The 26084-nt window shown below is 39.9% G+C and overlaps 1 protein-coding gene across 6 annotated transcripts in view; it reads left to right on the plus strand.

The window, feature by feature from the left end:
- Positions 1–26084, plus strand: part of AFF1 (ALF transcription elongation factor 1) — a 215559-nt gene that overhangs the window by 141921 nt on the left and 47554 nt on the right. For 4 of the 6 annotated variants that reach the window (XM_036896252.2, XM_057502423.1, XM_036896254.2 and 1 more), the window contains 2 exons: positions 20729–20773; positions 25395–25481. In XM_036896252.2, the coding sequence (XP_036752147.2) occupies positions 20729–20773; positions 25395–25481 (132 nt within the window). The remainder of the gene's footprint in view (positions 1–20728; positions 20774–25394; positions 25482–26084) is intronic. The other 2 variants (XM_036896253.2, XM_057502424.1) reach the window with 1 other exon arrangement.

The following is a 26084-nucleotide window of genomic DNA, read 5'->3' on the forward strand; positions in this document are numbered from 1 at the left end:
TTTTATTATCTAACTGTTGAATCACCGTTGAAACATAATACTGTATATCAACTATACTTCAGTATAAAAAATACACTTAAAAAAAAGACTACATCACAGTGGTGGCAAAGCTGTGCTGTGTATGCAGATGATTTCCTTGGCTCAGAAGGTTAAGGCTAAGAGGCTGAGGGTCTTGGGAAAAGGCTGCTCTTCAGGCCACTGGTGTTCGGCACCTGCAGGATTCCTACCTCTGAGTAGTGAATTTACCTCAACTCTCATAAGAGTGTTGTGTTAATGTGGAAGGTTGCTGTTAAATGTTTGTGGGTTCACAATAAATAAACTGTAAAGTAAGTTATCTTTGCTTTATTTCTTGTCCTTATTTCCAAATACGAAGCTGTTTTTCTATAAGCCTTTAAATACGTGTTTCTACTACTTGCTCATATTTTAAAGAGAAGAAACCGCAGTGTTAGCCTACTTAACTTTTTTTTGTTTGGGTTTTTGCTGCTCCCAAAAGCTACAGAAAATGTATTTAATCCTCCTTGTCATTAAGGAGAAAGGTGTCCATTTAGTTTTCCTGCATGTGTAATGAGGATGTGGATAAGTCATTCATGCTCTTCTCATCTCTAAAATATGGTTCTTCTCAGAAAAGGAGTTTGTATTCTAACAGTTGGTCTGATGCTGTTTCCTCTACCAAGTCTAGTAGCATACCCTTTAATACCTTTAATGGTAAATTACTTTTCTTTTTTTTTTTTCTCTATGAATAGGAATTCTCTCTAATAGGAATTTGGTTTTCAATGCCCCTTCGCGAACAAGAGCTGCTTTCCTTCCTTTGAGCTTAGCAATATGTGTACACGTGCTTGTTTTGTTTTTTATGGTACGGTCTTTATAAGTTGCAACAGGAAAAAAGATGAAGGGATGTGACAGCTCTAATGACTCCAGAACCCTCCCCTGCCAAAAAGAAAACCCCACCTGATCTTACCAGTATTGATCCTGTAGTTACAGTAAGTTTCCCTAAGGTACTGGTGTCTATGCTTGTACTGTGTGCAAATATACTTGATTAACAAAGGGTACTGTTTAAAAACTGGGACATGATTGTTTTGGAGAATTTCCAGGCTGTTTATACTAGATGTGGGTTTTTTCCTTGTGTCAGTATCATTGCTGGGGATTTTGATGTTAATACTTATTTATAACTAGGGATGACTAATAAGTATGTAATAAAACATGTAATCCATGGAATGCTAAAAACTTCAAATATTATTGGAGGGAAGGAAGATGTTTTTAAATTTCTTTTGGCTAGTTAGATGGGAGTTAGGCATTATAGGTAGCAGTTAAGAGCATGGATTTTGGATTAGGGAAGAGTCGGGTTTGAATCTTGTCTTTACCTTGAACTAGCTGTTTGACCATAAGCAAAATACTTAAATATTACAAATCATTGCTCAAGCTTCAATTTCTTATGTGTAAAACAGAAATAATAAAATATTCCTCAGAAGGTAGTTGTCAGGTTTAATGAGAAAATGTACATGAATCCCTTAGATCAGTGACTAGCATACAGTAAATATGCTCTGTGTATGTTTATATATATAAAATATGTTATATATCCCATTTGATAAATAGTGGCTTTGTCTACATTGTCGTAGTTAATTTTAACACCTTCTAAATGTGTGAGTAAATGTAGTAGTAGATTCACCTCTTTACCTTGGCTTAGAATCTGAAACTTGGGTGGTTTTGACAGTTTTGAATGTTAGGCTTGGAAGAAGTGTAAGTGGGAGGTACTGTTTCTAATGGGCCACTAATCCTAAGAAGTGTCCTAAGGCTTTGGGTTGGTTTGGGGGTTTCTCAGTTGTTCTGGTGAAATAATAGAATTCTGTATCATGGGTTTAATTTTATTTAAGTTTTAAATATGCTTTTTAAAATAAGAGACTTGAATAAATATTTTGTGGCTCTAATAAAGCATTGAGTACCTGCTGTATTTTCAGGATTCCTGAGTTGTACTGGCTGTGAAAACGATATGGGTCTAGTTTCAGCTTGTGAAGAGGTTTCAGTTGTATTTGGGTATCATGAAAGGTAGGGCAGGAATGATGGTACTGAACTGCAGGTCCTATAATGTTAATTTTGTGGGCAGGGTCACAGTTCCAGTGAGGACAGACATGAGTAGGCATATTTTCAGGTAATTTGTGAAGGTTTCCTGAATGTGATATAGAGGATCTTGCTTATGGACCTGATAATTATTGATTGGCAATGTGGGACAGGCCTTGACATTCATTCTTAAGATCAGGTCTCATGCCAGCAGGCTTTAAATGGAGAAATCGTCAATAATGCTCTACTAGTTGCGTAGAGTTTGGTTTTCTAGAGGCCCATCATTGCCCCATAGACTCTGTAAAGGGACAGTCATGGAGAAGCGGAGTGCTGGCATGGCCAGTCCTTTCTTTCCTCTCCAGCTCTAGAAGTCAGCACCGCAGCCTTGCCTAGCTCCCTCCATCTTTGTCTTGGACCCCAGCCTCTCCAAATTACCATGTTTTCCCCATATTTGTTAAGAATTTATTAGAAGGATATTGTAGACATAAATATCCAATAGGTGATGGCTTCTTCAGAGCTAAAGAGACTTGAGCTGTTTAAGGGTAAATGAGAGGGAGGTCCAAGCAAGGATTGTACCATACAGTTTATATAGACTTTATATAAAAGATACAAAATTTGTTATTCATCCTTCAGTATTCCCTTCTACCTTCCAGAGGAAGTTTTCATAGACATTCTTTAAGTAAAAGTTGTATTTGGATGATGGTATGGAGAAGTGGAAAAGTTCAGTAACATGGAATTAAAAAAGACAAGATTTGAGACTTGTGTGTTGTGGTAAGATAATATAATAATAAAAATGATGTCCGTATTTTATTGAGAATGTACTGTGTGTGGGTACTGCTTTTAAGCCCCTTCCATGCAGCGAGCTTAATGGCTGGCCCTGGCAGAGCCGTATCTGGAAGCTGGTGTGTGGGACCCAGAACCTTGCTCAGACACACTGCCCAGCAGGGACAGAATGCTGGGGGTGACTTGGAGGAACATGGGATTTTTGAGAATACCCCAGTGTGCAAAGTCAGCTCAAGTTTGTCCAATAAACTGCAATAAAAAGCCTAGGTTCACAAAAATTTGTCTCTGCATCTGGGCAAGTAGTGAGAAACTGCAGAGAAGTGGGTTCTGGGGTGTTGAATTCACATTTGTGGCTAAGCAGGATTACAAATCCATGAAGATTATGGAATTTCAGGACTGTTGTTAAATCCAGAGTCATGGGCCTTTTGGGTGTATTTTTAGTGGCCGTGTTTATCACCCAGTTCTGCTTCTCAAAGTTTCAGGTAGGGCCTTGGTGAAAATACTAGGTCAGCATGCCCTTTGTAGCTGAAACTCAGTTTCCATAGAATGTCTTTGAAAACATGTGTTTCTAATAGTCAAAATTGGTTTGGCAAAAGAAAATTTTAGCTTGATTTGTTTAAAGGAACAAAAATGTCTATACACCCAAGTTTGCACAGAGCATGGTTCAGTTTCTAGTTGACTTTTATGCATTTTATTACTCTGGTTTTTATTTCCCGTTGATGTACTACATAAAAAGTAAAATTACATGCAGAACATGTTATATACTACCTATAAAAAGTTTATTTTTTATGTTAGTTTTTTTCCTTATGTGTAGAATTATAGTATTGTGAATGACTTCAGTGTTAAAGAGCGACTTCAGTGTTAAAAAGCAACTTCAGTAAAATACTGGGATGACTATGTTGAGGGTTATATTTTAAAAACTTAGGAAACTTAAGATCATTAGTTTTGAAATTCATAATGTTGGAATAACTTAGATTTAGAGAATATTTTTCTCTAGACTTTTTTGGTTCCTTTGCCATTGATCTGTGTGTGTATTTTTGTTTATGACAAACTATATTGTGAGCATGAAAATTGTCCTCCCTACTCCATGAATAAATTACCTTTACATCTTACCTTATTTAATACATATTTGCACATATGCCTGGTGATAGAATTAGTTATATGGACAATTTTGAGCTAAGTGTATTTTTATAGTTCAGATATATTCACAGGTGTAGCTGTGTGGACACACTTTTTATTAGGTGGGTTTCAATAGGAACTCACACCAGTGGCTTAAATATTTCGCTTATGTGCTGTAAGTGGCCTTAAATCCAAAAGATTTTTATATTGACCTTGAAAGCGAAGTAAAGATTAAACCATCGGTGGGAGGGGGGGGTGGGGGAGAGTTCTTCACATTCCTGGTTTTGCAGGGATATGGGAAGAGTGGAGGATTGTCCATTTCATAAAGCTGTGTGTTTTTAAACTATGAGCATGGTGCTTTACACAAGTCAAAACTGCCAAAGGGACAGATGTTGCCCATTTCAAATGTACAGGGGGAAGGCAAATATTGCTAAGCAACGGTGTACTTGAGAGAGCATTTTTAGGAGCAGAGCCAGGGGAGTTGTGCGAGCACTCGCTGCGTCTTGTGGCTCAGTACAAGGGAAGAGATTAAAAGTCTTTTCCTGTCAGGGCAGCCATTGCAGCTGCTAGCACAAAAGACAGTGACCTAGTGGCACCGATTAGGGCTGGCAAGGGGATGTGTGGAAACAGGAAAGCTTTTCTGCCATGTAGGAAGGCAGTAAGACATGTTCACGGAGGTAAGTGCCCCACAGTGTACAGCTGCCCCACAGTAAGTACCAGAAAGCGCAGCCTGAGGTTCAGGTGGGGAGGAAGGAGGTGGAGAGAGAGGCCTCAAAAGAGAACCTCTCTTTCTCCTCTCTTTTTCTCATTTCCCTCTTCCACTTCCCTCTTTGCCCCCCTTCCCTCTCTCCCTCCTCCTCTTCCCTTGCCTTTTCTGTTAGGGGCTAACATCAAAGAAGAGAAGGATCAGAATAAGCTCTAGTTCATTGCTGGCTGCTGTGTGCATGACCTTATAAACAAGGTAAATAAGCTTTCCAGCCCTAGGCATTCAGCCCCTCCCATGTCCCCTCCCTTGGTATATACTTGATAGGTAAGGGACAGGTGGTGTGGTGTGGTTTTTTTCTTTTGGCTGTCACCAGAGAGACTTGGAATACCTCTTGAGATTTGTGTGGTTGTTGGTTTGGATTATGGATTTTCCTTTCTTTTTCTTTCTAATGAAATACCAAGTAAGGTAGATAAAGTAAAATGTTATAGTTTTGTATCTGTACAAAACTACAACATATTTTTGGCAATGCATTTTAAAGAAATTAGAAGTAAGCATGTACATTTTAAAATAAGCAATTCTTTAACCCCTCAGATTTTTTGTCTTTCTGTCAAGCTCTGGATTTGAATAGGATCACTTGGCAAGTGTTGGGGCTCCTTTTGTCTTAAAGTAAAGGTAGAGGTTGAAGATATTGACAGTTTAAGAGCTTAAATATGTGCGTCCACGTGTGTGCTTCTCCTCTTGGTTCTCCCTGTCTTTCTCCACACCTCTCTCCCTCTCTCCCCTCTCTCTCCTCCCCCCTTGGTTTTTATTGCTTTGTTTTTGTTTTCAGCACACAAATTGAATTCAAGTCAAATACACAACATTGCTGAGCTCCTACCCAAGTTTTAACATACCAGTAATATTCGTTTCCACTGGGCTAGGAATATTTCAAACTAATCATCAGTGCAGACAGGTGTGGTAGGTAAATTGTAATGTTCTTGTAGCTTTTAGGGTTCTCATTAATTCAGCATAGTCTGTGGTCACAGTCTGTATCTGTGTGGGGTGTAATATTTTATGTGATGAAAGGCTAGTTAAAAAAGATGACAATGTGTGGAAACATTTTCCCTCTCTTAAGATAGAATTTGTTTAGTTTAGGGTTAAGCAGTAACCATAAGAGAGTGGAGAAACCTGAGTTACCTTAGTGCAAAACTCTTCCTTGATTGATTTGAATCCAGGCTGTACTTTGGTGTAGGACCTGTGCCATAAAATGAACCGGAGGACCTGTTACACCAGATTTAGGAAACAAGAGAGTTTTCTAGTGACTTAAGTCTCTGGTAAGTAATGTTTTTAAAAGACAGTGCTTAGTTAAGTCCAGAAGAAACTGGTTTATTTTGTCCTACAAAAAACTTTTGAGAAAATTTTGTTAAGGAAACAAGTTTTGAACATAGAGATGCCTTTTAGAAGTTACCTGTAAGAGATAATAAGACAGATAAGACTTACCTGCTCAAAAGCCAATCTAAAACTTCTCAGGTTCATTTAATGCTACTTAGAAGATAGCCTTATTGTAGTGATATAAGTAATACTTATTATTGTTACAGAGGATCTGACTATATACCAATTAAAGAACTTCAAGTTGCAAAGTTGTTTTTTTAAACTGGTGTGTGCCCCTCCCCCCCTCTAACTGGCAATGTAGTTATGATAATGTCAGGGAAAAAGTGAAGAGGACTCCAGGAGTGTTTCCCGGTGGGCCCTGTGCCAGGTGTATGGAGTAGTCAGGAGGGCCACAGTTGGATTTATGTACAACTGAGATATAATTTATTTCTGATAGCCCTCTTTTTACAGACAATTTTCAAGGGGAGTTGTTTCTGTTGGAATGATTGCCTGTGTTTCACACTCATTCTTCTCTGGTACCTAAATTCTGTATTCTAAAAAAGTTTAGAAGGACAGGGAGAAAATAGAAAGGGGACAGTAAAGGCAAGAAAATCGGGAGTTACCACAAATGTGGTTGAGTATGCTGTGCCTACAACACTCAAAAATATGGTCCTGGGCCAAGGGCTCTGGATTTAAATCAAGAGACTTTGAAAACTTCACTGCATGTGTGTGTCAGTGTGAGGTGATGAGGAGTATCAGGGGACTCCGAGATTTACTGGGAACGAGGAATTAAGGAATCACTGCTCAGTGTTTTCAAAATTGGCATGAATTCATTGTTCTCTACTGTAACTTTTAGAATTGTGATCATACATACTATAAATGCTTAAAAGGCTTTAAATTCAGCAGATGTTAGAGTCTTTCTTACAAGCAAAGAAAAGCATCTTGGCACATACAAAATACCAATTTAAAATAAATCTAAGAATAATTTTAAAATATGTATTTACTTGTCCTGCCCCTTGAATTTTCCAAAACAAACACTGGCATTTGTTTAGTGACAAAATACTTGTTCAAAACTTTAAACATGGTTTTGCTTTCACCAGTTCACTAAATTACATTATAAGATGAGCTTTGTTGGAATTCTGGTGAAATTTGTCTATAGTTTCAGACCAAACTTACATACAAACGTAATGCAGGAACAGGAAAAGATAAAGTTTACCTGAGATTTGGTGTGTAATTGAGTATGATTTTTTTTGTTTTGGTTATAATTTTGATTGTTGACTTTTTTCAATATGCATTCTTTTTTTTTAATTTTTAAATTTATTTTGGTATCATTAATCTACAATTACATGAGTAATGTTATGTTTACTAGACTCCCACCATCAAGTACCCCCCACATTCCCCATTACAGTTGAGTATGATTTTTTAAAATAATTACTGACTCTGGCTTTAATAGATTATAGAAAAGCAAAATAGTCTCAAATTTAGATGCTTTTTAATGATAGGGTTAAATAAGTGATTTATAACCATTCGTAATGTTATTAAATCCATTGTACTCTCCCAGAATGATCTTTGGCCCCCTTTTTAGACCTTGACAAGTAACCTGGTTGTTCCCCAACATTAAAGCTAAAAAAAAAAATAAAGGAATATACTTGTTCAGAATTAAGATATAAAGGGCAAGGCCACCTTTATTTGCTTTCTTGCCTCTGTGTTTATTATAGTATCAGTAATCCCCAGGGTAGTTTGAAGCTCAGATTGTTTCCTCAGAGTATATATTCTAGCCTACTGCTTCAGTAATTGTCTTTCCCTTTTCTTTTTTTTTCTTTTTACCTCTGGGTTCCGATTTTTGTTTTTAAGAATCATTGGTGCCAGGAGACAGACAACCAACACCTAACCCAGAGGGGACTGTTGAGATTACTGCTGGAATACGCCCAGGATAAAATTTTTATGTCCTTTCAGACAAAGCATGGATTAAACAGTTTATCTTATTCATATGACTTCAGTTTCTTTCAACCTCATCCAGAAACTGATGGGAAGTTTCTTTTCTGTTGCCTCTGTAGTCTTAGCTTATGCCTAGCTATGAAAAAAAAAATGTTCCAGTATCCAGTGAAACAGAATGGGAGATGGTTCCTCCTCATTATTTGCCACTTAAATGTGATAGACATTGAAAGGGTATCTCGCCACGACCCTCCTTACCCCAGAACGACTCAAGAGACACGCCCACCCAAGAGATTTTATTATCCAAAAGAGAAAATGGCTGCCCTCAAGAGAGAGGGAGCAGCAGCTCGTGGGTGAGGAAGCGGGTTTTTAAGGAGTAGGGGTAGGTCGTTGGTGATTGGATCTTAAGGAATGGGGGTCTTGCAGGCCAGAATTTGCCTTCATTCTCATCTTCGTCTTTTCTTAATTGGGCCTCTGGGGAACGGGGCGTAGAATCTCATTCTCTAGCCTACTTCCTGCTGGAAGGGGGTGCAGATTCTGGGGTTAGGGAAGCCATTGCTGTAGAGTTAGGGAAGGGGGGGCATCTTGAGATGATTGGTGATGTCATCTAACTGGTTTCGTTATTCTTCATGAGAAGGCCTTGGTATCCCTGGAGGAGTAACTGGTTGACAGTATGGTTAGAAATTTTCAAAATTTGATTTTGAATGAATCTTTGGAATAGGTTAATGAAGCAGGGAAGGAAAAGGAGAAGAAGAAGAATAAAGGTAATAGGGGCTAGGAGGGGCAGGAGCCAGTTGAAGGGGTAAGGGAACAGATTGTTAGGGGAGTTTTCTAGAAGTTTGGAGGCTTGTTCACAGAGGTGTTTTGCACCATCCTGGACAAGACCTGATTTGTTGGTGTAGAAGCAGCATTGTTCTTGGGGTAGAGCACATATGCCACCTTATGCAGCTGTGAGGAGGTCCTGTTTGGGTTGTAGAGTAGATTACTGGAGGATTTGTAGTCTGTGGAGTTGAAGGTGTAAGTGGTCCCTTTGGGATGGAGAAGAATCGTGAAGAGTGCATTTTTGAGGTCAAGGACAGAGAAGTAAGTAGAAGAGGTGGGGATAGTGGATAATAAAGTATAGGGGTTAGGGACTGGTGGATGGATTGGAATAACAGCTGCACTGATAATTCTTAAATCTTGAACTAGCCTATAAGAGCCATTAGGTGTTTGATAGCTAGTATCAGGGTGTTGTAAGGGGAACTGGCTGGTCGAAGTAGCCATTTGTATAAAAGTTCCTGGATAATTGGCTGCAGGCCCAATAAACTCTTGAGGGGCAGCGGGTACTGAGGTTGAGAGGGAAAAGAGGCGGGGTCTTTAAGTCTAATTCTGATAATTACTGGGGAGGTGGCGATAGAGGGGGTGAAGGTATCCCAGACTACAGAGTTGACCAGATGGGGTGGCAGAGGAAAAGGAGAGGGAGGTGGGTTTGCAGCAGGTTGGAGGACGAGTAAAAGTGGGATTGAAGGTGAATCAGGGTTGAGGCATTGTCCAAAGGTAAAGGAGATAAGAGCCACTAGCTTGGATAAGAGGTCTCTTCCCATAAGGGGAACCGGACAATGGGGAATCACTAAAAAGGAATTAGAGAGAGTAATGCCCTTAAAGAGGCAGTGAAGCATGGGAGTTTGTAAAGGTTGATAAGGTGTCCCCTCTACTCCGATTATAGAGGACTGTGAGAGGGAGGTAGGTCCCCAAAACTCCTTCAGGACTGAGTAGGTGGCCCCGGTGTCCAAAAGGAAAGAGATGGACCTACCTGCTACCACAGTGGTTACCCTGGGCTCCTGTACAGTGATGGTAGTGGTCAGGTGGAGGAATCCTGGGCCCTGGGCCCCCTCAATCATCAGTTGCCAGACCCAGAAGGTCTATGTGTGCAGTGTTAGAGCTGGATAGCCTGGCACCTCTTGGTGTGCGAGGACAGTCAACAGCCCAGTGTCCCTCCTGATGGCACTTAGGGCATGGACCGGGGGGCTTCTGGGATTTGGGCAGGCTCTAGTCCAATGACCCGTTTGATCACATTTGAAGCATGGACCAGGAAGTCCTCCTGGCTGCTTCTTAGGAAGTGAGGATACCCGAGCACCAGTGGTTGGGGTAGGTTGAAAGGCCTTAGCCAGCATTTTTTTATATTTTTGCTTATGGGCCTTTTCATCTCTTCCATTATATACTTTGAAGGCCACTGCCAGGACCTCTGCCTGAGGAGTTAAGGGTCCCTCCTCTAGACGTCTAAGTTTAGCCTTAATGTTGGGGAAACTGGGTGAAGAAGTAGGTCATTAATAATTGTCTCCCATCTGGGGTCTCAGCGTCTAGGTTTATATATTGTAAAAGAGCTTTGGTGAGGTGGTCTAGGAACATAGAGGGATTCTCATTTTTATCCTGAATAAACCTCTTGGAGTTTTTCATAGTTAATGGCTTTATTGGCTGACTTCCTGAGACCCACCACAAGGCAGGTGATGAATTGATCTCGACTGGTGACTCCCCCTGCTGTATTACAGTCCCAGTTAAGGTCTAGGTCAGGAACCGCCTCAGCACCTATTGGATGAGCTGGAGTAGTTTGGTGAACCTCATCGGCATAAGTTCTAGCCTGTTCCCAGACTCACCTGCGCTCCTCAGGCAAAAGTGTGTTGGTTGAGATAGGTCCGAGAGAGAGAAAGGGACATAGACCCAGACGACCCTGTACCGGCTACTTCCCGTAGTGGGGCTAGGATCTGGGTTCAAGAGCGAGTGACTGGAGGGCTTGGCATGGGACTGGGTGAGGGAAGGGGAACTGGTTGTGGAGGAGGAGGAGGAGGTGCTGCAGCTCCTGCAATGGCACTAGGGGAGCTGGGAGGGTTGGGATTTTGATCTTGCAGAGAAGGAGGTTGGGGCAGGAGAGGAAGTGGTGGTTGAGGTGGAGCTGTAGGGGTTTAAGATCAGTAGGGAGGAGGTTCACCAGCAGGGTTAAAGTCAGAGGACGTGGTGGGAACTGGTGGTTGGTGGCTGAAGTTTTTTAGAGCGAGGAGAAGATGTTTAGGATTGCAAGAGAGAAAAAGAGCGGGCTTGGTTCGGAGGTAGGAGAGAGCCTGTATATATGGGATCTCTTTCCATTTGCCCGTGTGCTCACGGAAGTTGCATAAGTCACGGAGAATTTTAGGATCTAAAGAGCCATTAGGAGGCCAATTAGACTGATTGTCCAAGGAATATTGTGGCCAGATCTCATTACAGTAGCAAATAAGCTTAAAAGGTTTGAGATCTGGAGTGAGGTGGAGGGGTTTTTGGATTATGGAGTAAGCACCCCGGTGGTGAATCTGTGGGAATGGAGGGGCCAGATCCCATGGTGAGAATGAGACCGTTCACAAGTTGCTGAGGCGTCCCAGAGCGATTGAGAAGGTCTCAGAGAAGACCAGACACAGTTAGGGGGTCATCACCACCTGTAACCAAGCGGTTGAGGCGAAAACACCAAGGAGTTTCAGTACCTGGTACCAGGAGTTTACAAGTAGATAAAGGGAGACCATGCCTCAGTGAATGAGGATTCTCACCATGGGGAGGCAGAGAAGGGTCGACTGTGGGGATCAGCTGTGACTCTGAAAGTTGTAGTTGGGGGTGCCCCTGTCCCAGAGGGGCCGTTGGGGGTGCCGTACACTCAATAGTTACTTCCCAGGTTCCAACGGGACATTTAAGTCGACCATGAAGGGGATACTTACCAAACTGAAGGCCAGTGTTGGGCAAGAAGACGAGTGACCAGGGAAATGGATGGTGAGCCCGTGGAGGAGGATCGGGCAGTGAGAGTTCCCAAAGCAGCTCAGGTTCTCAGAGGAAGAGCTAAGTCAGTGGGAGAACCTCATCCGAAGTCACGGCACCGGTGAAAGGGTATCTCACCGCGACCCTCCTTACCCCAGAACGACTCAGGAGACACGGGCCCACGCAGGAGATTTTATTACCTGAAAGAGAAAATGACTGCCCCTAGACAGAGGGAGCAGCAGCTCGTGGGTGACAAGTGGGTTTTTAAGGAGTAGGGGTAGGGTGTGTTCTGCGTTGGTGATTGGATCTTAAGGGGCGGGGTCTTAGCGCGCCAGAATTTGCCTTCAGACATACACTCAGAGGAGGAGCAGTAGTACAGGTTCATATATCTGTAAATCTAGTCCTAGTTGAAAAAGTAATTTTGTAGTGTTGTTTTAGACTTAGAACCGTCTGTTAATATGATTTGTAAGAGAGTACTCAGCGTGCATGTGTGTGTGTGAGAGAGAGAGGAGAGGAGAGGAAGAGGGTGGGATGGCGGAGTAAGCGTGGTCACACAATACCATCACACCGCAGTCTAACACCTTCCCTGTTCTGATGTCTTTTAATTGAAAGACTGCTTATGCTTTGCAAATTAATTAACCACTGAAAAACAGAAATACCTCTTTAAAAAAAAACTCCCTAAAGGTTGTTTTAGGGAGTACAATTGGCTGTGGAAGCAGGGACAGATGCTATAGTTCAGGCTGTTTGAAAGAAGTCAGTTTATTATCACTGGACTGGAACCAGTGTCTAGACTTGTTCTTTGTGATGTGTAGCCCCCACACCCTTGCACACCTGTGTTTTTATTTTTGTTTTTGTTTTTTTTAAGCAGTGCAGTTTTAGCCAGTCTTACTAAATCATTCATGGTTGCTGTGCCCACAGTGGGCTTCATGGGGTCTCATGATCTTTTATCAGAGGCATTGTGTTTTAGAGTCTTAAGCCATTGGGGATTTCTCATTCCTTATTAAATGGTGTAACAGGTAACAGTCAAAAGTCAGAAAGTAGGTGAGTGACTGAGATTAGACATAATTACTGTCAAGCAGTGGTAAGTTGTTTACATTTGATTTTCATCCAGGCACCTTGCTTTTAAGTACATTCAAGCCTCTCTGGCATTCCCCACCCCTCTAAACTTTTTCACTAAGAAGCTAGTTGACATATTGTTATAAATTGTATCTACTGGAAACTTTTCTGCATATAATGCATCAACATAAATGGTGTTTTTTTTTAATTGGAACTTTTTCATGTACTCTATAGAAGCCATGCAGATACATTAAAATTTACATACGTGATCTCAGGAAATAAGTAGTAACAGTAATAAAAGACATGAAACCAGCACTTATTATTACTTCCCAAATAAATAGAGATGAAAATAATTTCCAGATTTTGAGTAGTTCAGTTAATACAAATTGTGAGCCTTTATACATTTTATATACTTTAGAAAAATGAATTATCTTTCACACTACTTGAAGCAAATTACTTCACTGGTAAAATCAAAGTGACTGGCAAGAAGCAGTAAACTCCATTCATACTGATGTTTAAAGTACTGGTAGTTCAAAATACTTCTTCCTGTAAGATTTTATAAGTTCCAGTAATGATGTTTAGGGTTTTTTCTTTTCATTTCTTGTCCTGTTTCTGCTTCAGTTGGTGAAAGACTAAGAAGGAGGTACCATAGTTTGCCTATAAAGGAGCAGTTTACCCAAGGGTGAACTTAAAAAAAAATGGGGATATGCTCTCATTTACTAAGTGAATTGGGGTGCTAGCACATCTTTCAGGCATCCAGCCTTCTGTTTAAGTGTTCTGGATTATTTCTTGATCTTCTGCCTCTAGGAGACATCTGCTCTGCCTTCACCCCACAACACGTGCCCAGTGTATGATCATGACTCTCCTGCCAGTCGTGATCTCATGTTTCTGTCACCTCTAAAACTGCTCTTCAGCAAATTCACATCCCTCAAGCACAGGCAGCTACTCCTTGGGTGAAAAACATCTGATTGGGTTGGTGCTGGTAATGGAATTTTGTTATAACAATACTTTTTTTTAACTGAGGATTTCTCTATTTTAAAAATAACATTCTTCTGTGAAGTATAATGTGAGCAAATATATACTGCTAAAATATAGGAAAAAGTGGAGAATTCACTATAAATTATTCTAATTTTTGGCAAGCTCATGTTTCTGGATTTTGTCAGAGTTGCCATGAGCTGACAAAATCAAATTAATTCGCTTCACAAATAACTAGCATAACTGTGTTAGTCCAGAATTATGCTAAGGCCCAGAGAGATACAGAGATAAATAAACCCTAGTTCCCACCTTTAGGAAGCCAGTCTGGGGGAGACAGATTAGAACATCAAGAGTTACCATTCAGATATGAAGGTGGGTGGAGAGTCAGGGTGAAAGTTGACTTACAGAAAAGGGCAGTCATTGTTTGTGACACCCCTGTTTCTACACTACCCCTCTTTTCTAGATCTGCCAATATGAGAAGAATTCCTTGGTCTTTTCCATAATACATTTTTGTGGGATAGTAACTGTAGGTGATCTGTGCATTTCTCGTCACTTAAAATAATGTCCTTTATCAATCTCTTTCCCCCTCTCCTTGAAAAATGTATTTGTAGAACTGTAAAGATCTCTGCCACTAGTATAACATAAATAATGGCAGCCTCCATGCCAGGCATATAGTTTGGCATTAAAAAGAGGCTTCTAGGATGGAACATGTGATTCTTTACTACATATTGGAGCTTATCACCTTTTAAAAAAACTGTCTAAAACCTTTGTTACTTGAAAATATTTGGGGAGCAGTGGAAGGTGATATCTTCAAGAGAAAACTTAAGAGTTAAAGTTAGTTTGCAATTTACATACTACTAATCTTTATGAAAACTGTTACATTCTCTGTTTTCTAACGCATTATTCCTCCTTCACATTAACAGTCTGTAGCTGTAAGTGTGCCCATAAATCTATACAGAGATTTAAAAAATTCTTTTCCTAAAATACTGGGTATGGAAGTAGTGTTTAGATAGTGAAAAAGAAGTACTGCCAGCAGCACCTTTCTACCTTCTCTGGCTGGAGTCGGCACACCCAGGCAGGAGGAGCATGCACTTGGAATAGGCCTAGCTATGGAGGTCGCCTCCTGTGTGTTCACAGAATAGCATTAGTTTTATGTCAAAACCTTGCTTCGGCAGGCCTTTTGATTTCTTCCTCTAATATCTCTCTAGCAAGTGCTGATGATGACATCTGCATGATAAATGTTTGAATTTATTTGTGTGACATTAGCTTTAACGTGTATTGTCTTATTTCTTCTCAGTAATTCTGTGAGGCTTTGTCTATTACAAATGCGTTGCTCAGTATTTAAGTATGACTGATTTTTTTAGCCAACAAATACTGGGCCAGGCCCTGCTAGCAAGTCCTGAGTTTCTGCAGAAGCACCTCACAGTCTGTGAAGGAAGGCTGGCTGTAAATCTAGGAGTGGTCAGTGTGCTAAGTGTTACAGCCCAGAGCACTGAGGAAGAATCTGCGGGCAGGTTCACATAGGTGTGTGTTTGGGAGAAGGAACATCACACCGAGCAAGGTTAATAGACAGTAAACATGAATGTGGCAGAAGACATTTAGCTATACTCTGAGTAAAAATTTCTATATTTTATTTTTATCTGTGTAATCTTTGCATTTTTATTTATGAATAGATTATATATTTCATGATTCAGAATTTAAAAGCTATAAAGATACACAATGAAAATCTTCTCATTACTCCACTCACCAGCCACCCACTTCTCCTTCCAAGAAGTAATCAGTATATCCACAGTGTCTCCTTGTTTGTCATAGCTGCATATTATCTCTGTGGAGCAGGCGTGTATTACAACATTCTTAGCTACTTACTCTAGATGGGCCTTTAGATTGTTTCCAGTTTCTTAACTGTTTGCAGACAAAGCTGAAGTGAATAACTGTACATAGGTCTTTTGTGAATAACTGTATATACAGGTCTTATATAGGAGTTGGTGCTGAAAGTCAAATTGCTGGGTCAGACTGTGGGAGATGCAACTTTGGTGGCTGTTAACCAAAGTGCCATGTTCAATGGTTATGCCTCTTTACTCTCCCTCCAGCCACCATATTCAAATGCCTGTTTCCCCCATGTTTATCTCTAGACACAGTATTGTCAAGTCTTGTTCTCTGTATTGGCAATCTGATATGTGAAAAATAGTTTCTAGGAGTAGTCTTAATGTTATCTAGAAAACTGTACAAAACAGTTTTGTCTCTAGTATGTTTATTTCCATGCAGTTTGTGAATTAAGATGTTGACTTAAAAATTAAAACAAGCTACAGTGTTAAATAAGTCTCTAAAGCTCTAAAAATTGGAAATTTATTTTCTGATTGTGGAAACTGAGAACATACTGGCAAATATTTACAGATGGCCTCCGTGTCAGGCAGCGTGTGATTGGGGATGTAGCAAAGTAGGACTGGTCCCTACTTTCATGGAACTTGTAATCCAGGAGGAGCAGCAATGGTACAATATGAGGTGCTTTACAGAAAAAGGACATATAGCTGTTGGGAGCACATGTGCATTTTCAGGAGTGAAGGAATCAGAGTATTTTCCAGATGTCTTTTAATCCATGACCTGTAGTCTTCATAGTTCTCCTGACACAGGTGCAAAAAGGAAGAGGGTTCCCAGAGAGGAACAAGAAAAGCATAACTTCTCTGCCTGGGTGGCGATAGGTGATCAGCAGGTAGATACTACAGACTGAGCCATAATCCAGAAGGTGGCATTTTTGAAGAAATACAGTATTGGCATGTGTTTTAATCTTTAAAAAGTAAAGGAAACCTATTGGGATTTCTTTACAAACTGTCACATTGTTAAAGAATGCCTTGATTAAGTTGGCACTGTGTATTACTTCACATAGCAGTGCCTTTTGAGAATTTTTGAAGTTTCACATTTGATCTTAAAACCAGCCCTGTAAAGCAGTTAGGATTGGTAATCTATCCCTTTATCACTGAGGAAATAGTTCCAAAGAATTGAATCTTATCCAAGATTGCAGAACCAATCTGCAGCAGAGCCAGAACTAGATTCCCAGATCTCATGGCTGCTTTAGTCAGCATGCTGCTTCTGTGCTCCCTGCAGTTCTGGTTACTGATAACTAAGCCATTTTGAGAATAGCGTTGTTACAAAAGTGCTGCTCTGTTGAAACTTGAGACTTAAGACACAATATTATTGCTAGTGCCTCCTGGTCTCAGCAGTAAGGTATATTTCTTCCATCCGGCTCCTATTAGCTTATTAAAACAAACTGTGTCATGCTAAGGGGACATTTGCTAACATACTTTATTTTGGTATCAGTGCGTTTCCTTAGGATTACACAATGTCATACCAAAAGGAGTGAGAAGTCAGGCCAGGGCCAGCAGTGCTGCCTCCTGCGGCCTGCAGCACCCAGGGTTGTCAGAGGCAGCTAAATCGGAATGCCAAAATGCTGCTTCATACAAACAAAAGGAAAACATGGCTCTTCTAATCATAGAACAGTTGGGGTCTTACCCCTCCTCAAAGTGTTCCTGTATTTCTCTTGCATGAAGGTTGAGGTTTTTGGAAAGGAGTATAATATAGCAGTATTACCTTGGACACGTAACTTAATTTCTCTAGAACTTGTGGTAATATCTACTACAAAGGTTGACTTGGAAATTAACTAGAGTATTATACAGAATTCTCTTAGAGATTTTTATTTCATTTTTAAGCATCCTTAACAAGGGGATGTATCTACAGTTGATGGGTATACATTTAGTGCAGTAGCCTCTTCCCCCTGCCAGGCTAATGATGGTGCATCTCAACATAGATGGAATCAATGGAGGAAATTACAGTACACAGAGAGCTGAATGCAATGTCAAATACAATATATATTCAGTAAAGAGCTCTATCATTTTTTAAATTGACTAGAATTATGGTTCCTGTGTTAAAGTCATTCCCCAGTGGGAAAGAGAGGTCTCTGCTCTGTCTACATACGGACACCAGATATGTGAGGTAGCCACCAGCAGGCAGGAGGGGAGAGCCGCTGTCCTCCAGGAACCTTAGGTACTGAGGTTGGGAGACCACAGGGAGATTGTGACTAGGTGCTCTACACCCATGAAGAGAAGCCAGACAAGGAAGGACATGCAAACTCCACTTTCTTGACTCATGCAGCTAGCAGATTTTTGTTGTTGCTTTTTATCATCCTTTCTTTGAAGAAGTCTTACCCAAAGACCTCAGCCTTAACTCAACTGTGCTTCAGAGGAGTTGGCCACACTTTGGCCACAGTGTTAAAGGGAGAGCCCATCTTCTCTGAACAGGGGAGGCAGTACTCAGGTGGAGACCCATTGCGAAAGTGGCTTTTAAAGAGAGGATTAGTCCATAATGGTTTGTTGAACTCCCCCTCTTTTTGGAAAGCCTACTTCTAGTGCCAGACTTGGAGGTGCCAAGTTGTACTTCCTGAGACAAGGCAGCCTGTCCTTACAGGCCTTTCTTTCTCTGCAGACACATCTGAAATTACCTATATTATAGTTTCAGAGTCTCTTCATTTGTGTCAGGGAAGAGTAGAGATAGGAATCTCAGGTAGGTGCTACATGAAATGGGCCCATTATTATGCAGACTATCTTTTAATTTTGCCTCTTTTAAATACAGTTTTAAAAACGTATCTTGGTATACAAGTATTTAGAGGTAAGGGGACATTAACTCCGATGGTTCAGTGTGTGGGTTGTTGGGAAGAGACAAATAAAAAGCAATGTGGAAGGCCAACATTTGGGGGTTCTGGGTGAAGGGTTTTAGGAATTCCTTTTACTATTGAAGTCTATAACATACTGCTATATGGATGCACTGCAGTGGTCTTTAGCTAGACTCCTGTTGTTGGGTATTTGGTCATTTCCAGTTATTTGCCATTATTATGAACAGTGCTGTGTGGAGACTTTTATGTTGATATATTCTCATGTATTTGGAGTAGAATCCCCACACCCCTTTGAAGTAAATACTCCCACTACCATAATGGACCTGATAGGAAATTGTACAGTAAATTAACCAACTAATGCATGAACCTAAGACCTTATTCAGAATATTAAGTGAGTTAAATGGTGACTCCTTATATTTATCTTACCCCAAAACTAATAAACAATAAGGTATAGAAAAATTCTTCAGTCCTGGTTTATCTTAGGTAAGAAAACTTCAGAAAAAAATGAATCTTTAGTGACATGAAATATCTTAGCTAAGTGTTGATTACTTGAGTCATTAGGAAGATCAGAAAGTCTTTTAATGTCCTGAAGTTGTAACTTTCTATCTCATTCTGTCTGAAGCAGCAGGCAAATCTTTTTTGCTCTCATTCCAGTGTACTTCACTCTTTCATTAATTGCCAGATGGATTCCCATCCTCATTCCAGCAACAGAGGGTGAGGAAACTGTTTGACCATAGTCAGTAGTCATATGCTCTGTTCTATTGATCTATCTTTACCTTCTAATTGTTATTTTTCCTAATGATGCATGTGAAAAATTGAAATCATAAAATATATTTTACTCCCAGGTCAAAATAGCACTCATTTCTGTTTTTCACATTTGTGTAAAAATTTTGGTTACTAGTTCTGGTCCAGTTTTTTAGGCATCCCTCAGTGATTTTGGGGTCAGGAGAAGCTGGTTAGTGAGTGGGTCTAGCTGCCAACATGCATAATGCCTAAAGGTAGGCTGACAGCGCCAGCAGATAAAAGAGCTACCCTTGATTCTTTGCTTAAACCTCCTAACTTCCAAACCCTATCTCAAAAATAGCAAACTTTCAAACAGTTCCCATGAAATTGACATGTTTTATAACCAGATTCAGGCAGGTCAAATTGCACTTGAATTTTGACATGTCCATTAAATTCAGTCCCGGGACAGTGTGAATGTTGAATGTGCTCTTCTTTTCCTCTTTCCTTAAACTGGAAAGAGGGAAATGATGGAGTTAATAATTCCTAGCTCAGGAATTAACAACCAATGCCATGTTAAATTACACTCAGATAAGCAGTGTGAGCCAAGAAAAACACCCTTTCTCTCTACTTTCTGGCTGTGAGGCAGGTATCAGACCAAACGGCCCAGGAAACCCAGTGCTTGGTGCATGGCGATGGCAGTAACCAAAAAGGCATGTGTTACATGGAACTTGCCCCTGGGCACCTGGCCAGGAATTGACACAAAGCAAAAGTTGCTATTTCATTCAAGTCATGGGATTTGTTGTATGTCCCTATTTAAGGAAAAGTGATTTTTTTCCTCCTTAGATTTAACTTTTCCATTTTTTTTGTACTTAAAAACATAAAGGCTATAAAAATGGCATTTCCTAGACTACCTGTGGGGGTGGTAATAACAGCAACAGCCCTCACTTGTTCAGCTGGGAATAAGAAATAGTGGATTTTTCCTCCAAGACGCTGGGTAATCTCCTCTCTCCTTAGGATCTTTCTCTGGAAAAATACTTTGCATGTGTGTACATATATGTGTATATACACACATATATAAAATGAGGACACTGACTTGAAGTAGGACTAAAGACCTCTAACAAAAGAATTTTTGACAGGTTAGAATATTACAAAATAATCTATCCTTGATTGGATATTGGGCTCCCTGAAGGTTAGAGGGTCGCCATCTTTGTGTTCATTTAACTTGGCTCATTGGACAGGTGTTCCTGTGAAGCAGCAAACTGTGGCACCAGTGTTCTCTCTTTCTGCCTCCACTTTTGTTATATCTGTTAATCTCCTAGATTTACTAATGTACTAATTTTCTTAGTATACACATTTTCTATAGGACACTTTTGACCTGAGGGTCATAATTAGTCTGCCATTGTCTCCAGCAGAACCCTTTCCCTCATGATTAAGTCAGGTTAATTTGGTCTAATTTCATCCAGAACGTGAAGTTCTTAATACTTAGCTAGTAAAAGGTGGGCCCTGAGCTGATTCTGCTTACAAGAGTGTTGCTGTATTAATGACAGCATCTACTAACACCGTCACTGTAGTGGGGTTTGTGGCTAATCTTTCTTGCTTTTCACTTTCAGCAGACTTTCTCCAATGAAGTCCATTGTGTTGAAGAGATCCTGAAGGTTAGTTCATTTACTGTTTCTTACTTGAAGAAACATTTAAGTAGGCCATCAAATACTCATTTATTTTGACGTTCATGACCAGTTGCCATTCTAAACTCCTTTAAACTGCCCCCCTCTCCACACATATACCTCCAAAATCAAAGTAAACCAAGACAGTAACAAAGGGAGTCTAGGACACCATTGAACTCTCTGACAGATTTTACTGTCTAAAATGAAGCCTACAAATACCAAAGCATTTGGACCAGAATTTTAAGATTTCTCTCTTTTCTGTTTGTCCATAAGGACTCAGGAGAGTTCACTCACATCCCAGAGAGAAAACTTCCCTGTATTATAAGGGTTAAATAGTGCTTGTTTTACACCTCTTGGTTTTTTGTAGGTGACACCTCACATATATGGCCTCATCTTCAGTGAGACCATGCATTTTTAAGGTGATAAAAAGAAAAACAGTAGAAAGCTAACGGACATCTTTAGACCTACCTTGAAGGGTTATTTTTTATTCTTGTTTATTGAGATTGTGCCATGAACATTTGTGTGTCTTCTACAAATGCATCATTGAATCCATTAATCCATTTGCTCAGTTTTACTTGCCCAAGAATGACAAATTCTTTCTGGAATTCTATTTGGGCAGGGGGAGGGGTTGGTGGGAAGAGGATGATAAATTCTCCTCATGAATAGAGGCTGCTTTCTTTTTATCAGAAGACTTATATGATCTAAGTTTCCCATTTTGGCTTTAATTTCCAAGAAATCTAGAGTTAAATTTAATGCTCAAATGATGTAATTGTAATAACTTTGTTTATATTAAGTAAATTGCTTTATTTCCATTTCTCCTCTATGGTTATAATTTTTCATCCATGTCAGTTTTAATGACGTTGTTTATCTTTTATGATAAGGTGTCTGGGGTTTTTTATTTGTTTATTTTTGGAAATAGATATGTACAACATGTTACATATAACATACATATAACCTATTAATTTGTATCTTTACTGCCCACTTTTTCCTCAAATATCTGCTCACCCAGGTTTTTCCTTTAATTTTTCATTGTAAAGTATGAATGAGGTGGCACTGAAACCAGTAATTAAGTATATCGGTTACCTTCTCACTTGTAACATTTTTGACAAAAGAAGTGTCTTACCAAATATTTGGAAAACAATTCCATCATTTTTGTTTTATCATCTGTCTCCTTCTTTTGTACTTAAACTTTCTGAGAAAGAAATACCTCTAAGGGAAACATACTTTATACTTCTAAAAATGAGACATTTTTGTCAACCACCTAGTAAGATTAATAATAAGTTATCTTGATCAAGCTTTTGTTTCATCCTCTCCCTCTGGCATTTCTGAAATTCTTTGGTATGATGAGTCATAAAAATAACAAATGACTTAGTCATAAAATATGGCCTTAGCATTTTCTCTGAAATTGTGTGTGACTTGTTTTATAGTTATTTAAGAAGGAAAAGCAACAATATAGATTAGTTGTCCTCTATGTATGTCAGATGCTTCTCTTAGATGTTGATGTGTGTTAATATACGACTTGACATATCCTTTATTTAGGATGATGGTATTAGAGCATCAGACAAGCATTTTTAGTTTATTAAACTCATTCATCCTGCCCCCCACTAAGCCAAATATCACTTTAATGGGTTCTTGCTTATTTGGAAATGCTTGAAAGTAAGTGGTTAATGCAAGCAACAGGTGAGTATTTTTCATTTGGAAATCATAAACAGAATGCAAATAGAAGGATGTTCTGGAGTGAAGAGGGGCATGGGTCTTTGCATAGTGCACACCTGGTCTGTCCCCATTCTCTGTTTGTGGTCTCGGTTAAGTCGTGTGTACTCTCTGGGTCTCAGTTTCCTTATCAGTAAAATAAAGGCCCTGGGTTGGTAGATGATCTCAAGTCCAATCTAGCTCTTGTTCTCTGATGCCCATCCAGATACTTTCCTTTGCTTCGTGATTCCTGTTCTTACCTTGTACCAGCAATTTATAAGATTGCCAGGAATCCTAACACAAATTTTTCTGAGGGGTGATAGAAGCAGTAATAGTTCCCTAACAGAGAAAATCAGTCTTACATTGTTTGGTTCTCTGGTGGGAATATTTAGGGTGGAAGTGTTCTAATCAAGGGCAAGTGGTGGCCTTAACTCCTACAGGCTGAGAGGGTAAGGAGATAGCAGACAGACATTACTGGAAACCAGTAATTGGTCATATGCAAGGATCCAGACAGGGTAGTGTGCCCTCAGTGGGCAGATGGAAACAGCTCAGGTTTTCTACTTACAGTGCCGTGGCCTGGACAGCCTCCTGGGAAGTCAGTGCAGTACGTGTAGACATGACCATGCTGTGTAAATTAGAGTCCCTAGAGAGCATAGTGGGGAAGAGGATACATAATAGAAATGTCAGGTATTGACAAGTGCTGTGAGTCAAATAGCAGGGCAGCCAAACAGGGGACTAGGCAGAGTAGAGAGTGCCAAAGCCTCAAGGTGGGAGCAGGTTGGTGCATTAGAAGAATCACGAGAACTAGACAGTGTGTCTGGAGCAAAAGTAGCAAGGTAGAGAGAAGGGACTGGACAGCAACCGTGGCACTGAGGAGGCCAGGACCAAGGCAGGTGCCAAGTGATTTATCCCATTCATGGAATGAGTCATGTCAGAGTGGGAGCGAATGCATGGCCTTGAGACTGGGTAGTCTCCTCTCCTTATGGCCCCAATTCTCCTAAGGCCTCACGAGGCATTAAGGGAAGTACATAAATTCTTTCAGACTATGGCAAACCACTTAGGACTTGAAAGAGTTGATGTTCTTTCCAATTGCCTAATTTGATAGCTGGGGCAGCCTTAGGCATTGAGAGCACAATGGGTGTTTTTTGGACATAATTGGTGACTAATAGTCATTGATGCCATCAGATTCCAAAGAAATTCTTTAAAACAGAAGGGCTATTACTTCTAAACACCTTCTCAATTAGTTTTTACATGTTTTTACATTGTAACAATAATGCTTCTATACCTTTAAGTATAGTCAAATCAAACAGGGAGCTCTCTGGGGCAGTATTGAAATTCTTTTAAAAAACTAGACTTTAATCAAAAAGTTGTAAAGCTTTTAACTTAAGTGCTCTTTATGACCATGTATCCAAGCATGTTACAGAAACTACCTGTACCGCACCTTGAAAAATAAGCAGTGTTAGCCCACCTGTTACTGAGGACAGGCTCCGGACAGTCCAGTGGCCAGAGTTAGGGTTAATGCCGGTAAGGGTCAGAATTAGGATTCCAGTCTGGGACTCTGGCTCCAGGGCTATTACTCTTTCTCTTATATTAGTACAGAACTCCTCTTTTGTACTGAACAAAGCAGATGATTAGTCAGTAGGCAAGGCCGCGATGCCACCTTTAACAAAAGTTTCTCCAGAAAGCTAGCATCAGTTACTTTGCATGTGGCTGTTCCACATCAGTTACGTTTGTGCTGGGATGGCAGCACCTGGGGAATGGCTGTGAGGAATGGCAAGGGGAGATGTGCACAGAGGCTGGGAGTGGAAGTATCTGCTAGAGCAAGGATCAGATGGATGGCATTCCTGAGGTAACGGAGAGGTTGGTCAGCACTTTGAAAAGAGTGATGTGTGATGATGCACAACGTATTCTGCAGGTGAGATAATACAGCATTGTCTGGGGTCACCAGCTGGCTGATAGAGAGTTGCCTGTTGATCTCGAAGCCAGTTTGCCCAAGCATGTCTGCATAGGTGGGAATGGCCTTTTGTCTCTCAGATTGGGAAAGCAGAGGGGCCCATGGCCTGTGCTGTCAGCTGTTAGTTCCAGGAGACCTGATCCAGTCATTCTGGACCTCAGTTTTCTCATCTGTAAAATGAAGGAATTGGTGTTAGCGATCTCCAGTGCCATTTTAACTCGTCAGTAAAGTATGGGTGTGTGCACTTGCATGTATTTGCAATTCAACACCTTTAATCTGACATTGTTAAAGTTTTTTTTTTTAACAAAGCAGAATATATCTCATGGATGTGCTTAGGAAAAAAGAATTCATGTGAAGATAAACATGTTAACTTACAAGGTTTGTTTCCGTGAAAATAATGAATAGAAATGAAACTTCTGCTAATGGAAAGGGAAGGTAGTAATTTTTTTAAGGCTGTCTCCTCCAAAAAAAGTTCTTAGGTACTAATACTGTGTATCAGGGAAGGGTCAAACCCATTAAAACTCTCCCAAGTGGAACAAGTGACCTGAATTACTTGTTTGCTTAAGTCAAACAGGAAAGTTCTTCTTCCTTTGAACTTAAATAATTCCAGGAAATGCAATAAAGAAGTGGAGGGAGAAAGAAAGCCTTGAGACTCAGTTATCACAGTTGCATAAGTTCTGGTAATGCCTATTACTGTTTATATGCTTTATAATATTCAGAGTGTTAAGACTATTCATGTTCTACTCACTTGTTTTTCTTCTTTGAACTGATTTCAATTTTGTAAGTTGGAGATCTTCAGTTTTGAAGATAGCCCATTAAGTCATTTTTTACAGAGTTAATGAAGTAACTTAAGATTTTGCTTTTCACTTACCATCAGTTCACTCTACATTAAATTTAAAAAGTTAAATAACAGCAAATATTCTTTTTATGATTTACTTTTTCTTCCCTTTCTAACTCTCTTTCCAGGAAATGACCCATTCGTGGCCTCCTCCTTTGACAGCAATACATACTCCAAGTACAGCTGAACCCTCCAAATTTCCATTTCCTACAAAGGTAATTTCCTGCAGGTGTAGCAGGCACTACCTCCACACCAGTGGAAAGTCTGAAGTAGTGAAGTAGTACTGTGAGCCAGGTTATTGAGCATTACTTGTTGAAATCTTTGGAGATCAGGTTCAGTTTTCAAGTACTTCGACTTCTAAAGTGCTTCATAATACTTTCAAACACTTTACCCTCCAACAACATCTTACATTTGTATAGGGTTTTGTAGCTTATGAAAGTGTTCAGGACTTTCCAATAGTCAGTCATTTATGTGTTCTTAGAGATGGGAAAATTGAGGTATAGGGAAATTAAAAGTTATGTAGGTTGTCAACTCCTAGTTCAGAATTTCGATATATGCATATGTATATATCTGATTCTTGTATATATACATATGTATATCTTATACTTCTGGTACCTTTTAAACTTACAGTTTAATATGATCAGCTACATCAAGACTTTTTAATAGTGAATCAGCTACTGACTTGCATGTTTCTATTGAAATATTTGTGAGCAGTATACTAAAAACACTGCCATTTACCCTCTTTTTATTGTTTTTTTTTTGTTTTCAATTTTGGGTAGCTTTCATAATATAGAAATACCACCTTCAGATCAGTGTTC

Source organism: Manis pentadactyla, chromosome 5, assembly GCF_030020395.1.
Source record: "Manis pentadactyla isolate mManPen7 chromosome 5, mManPen7.hap1, whole genome shotgun sequence".
In the NCBI taxonomy this organism is placed as follows: Eukaryota; Metazoa; Chordata; class Mammalia; order Pholidota; family Manidae; genus Manis; species Manis pentadactyla.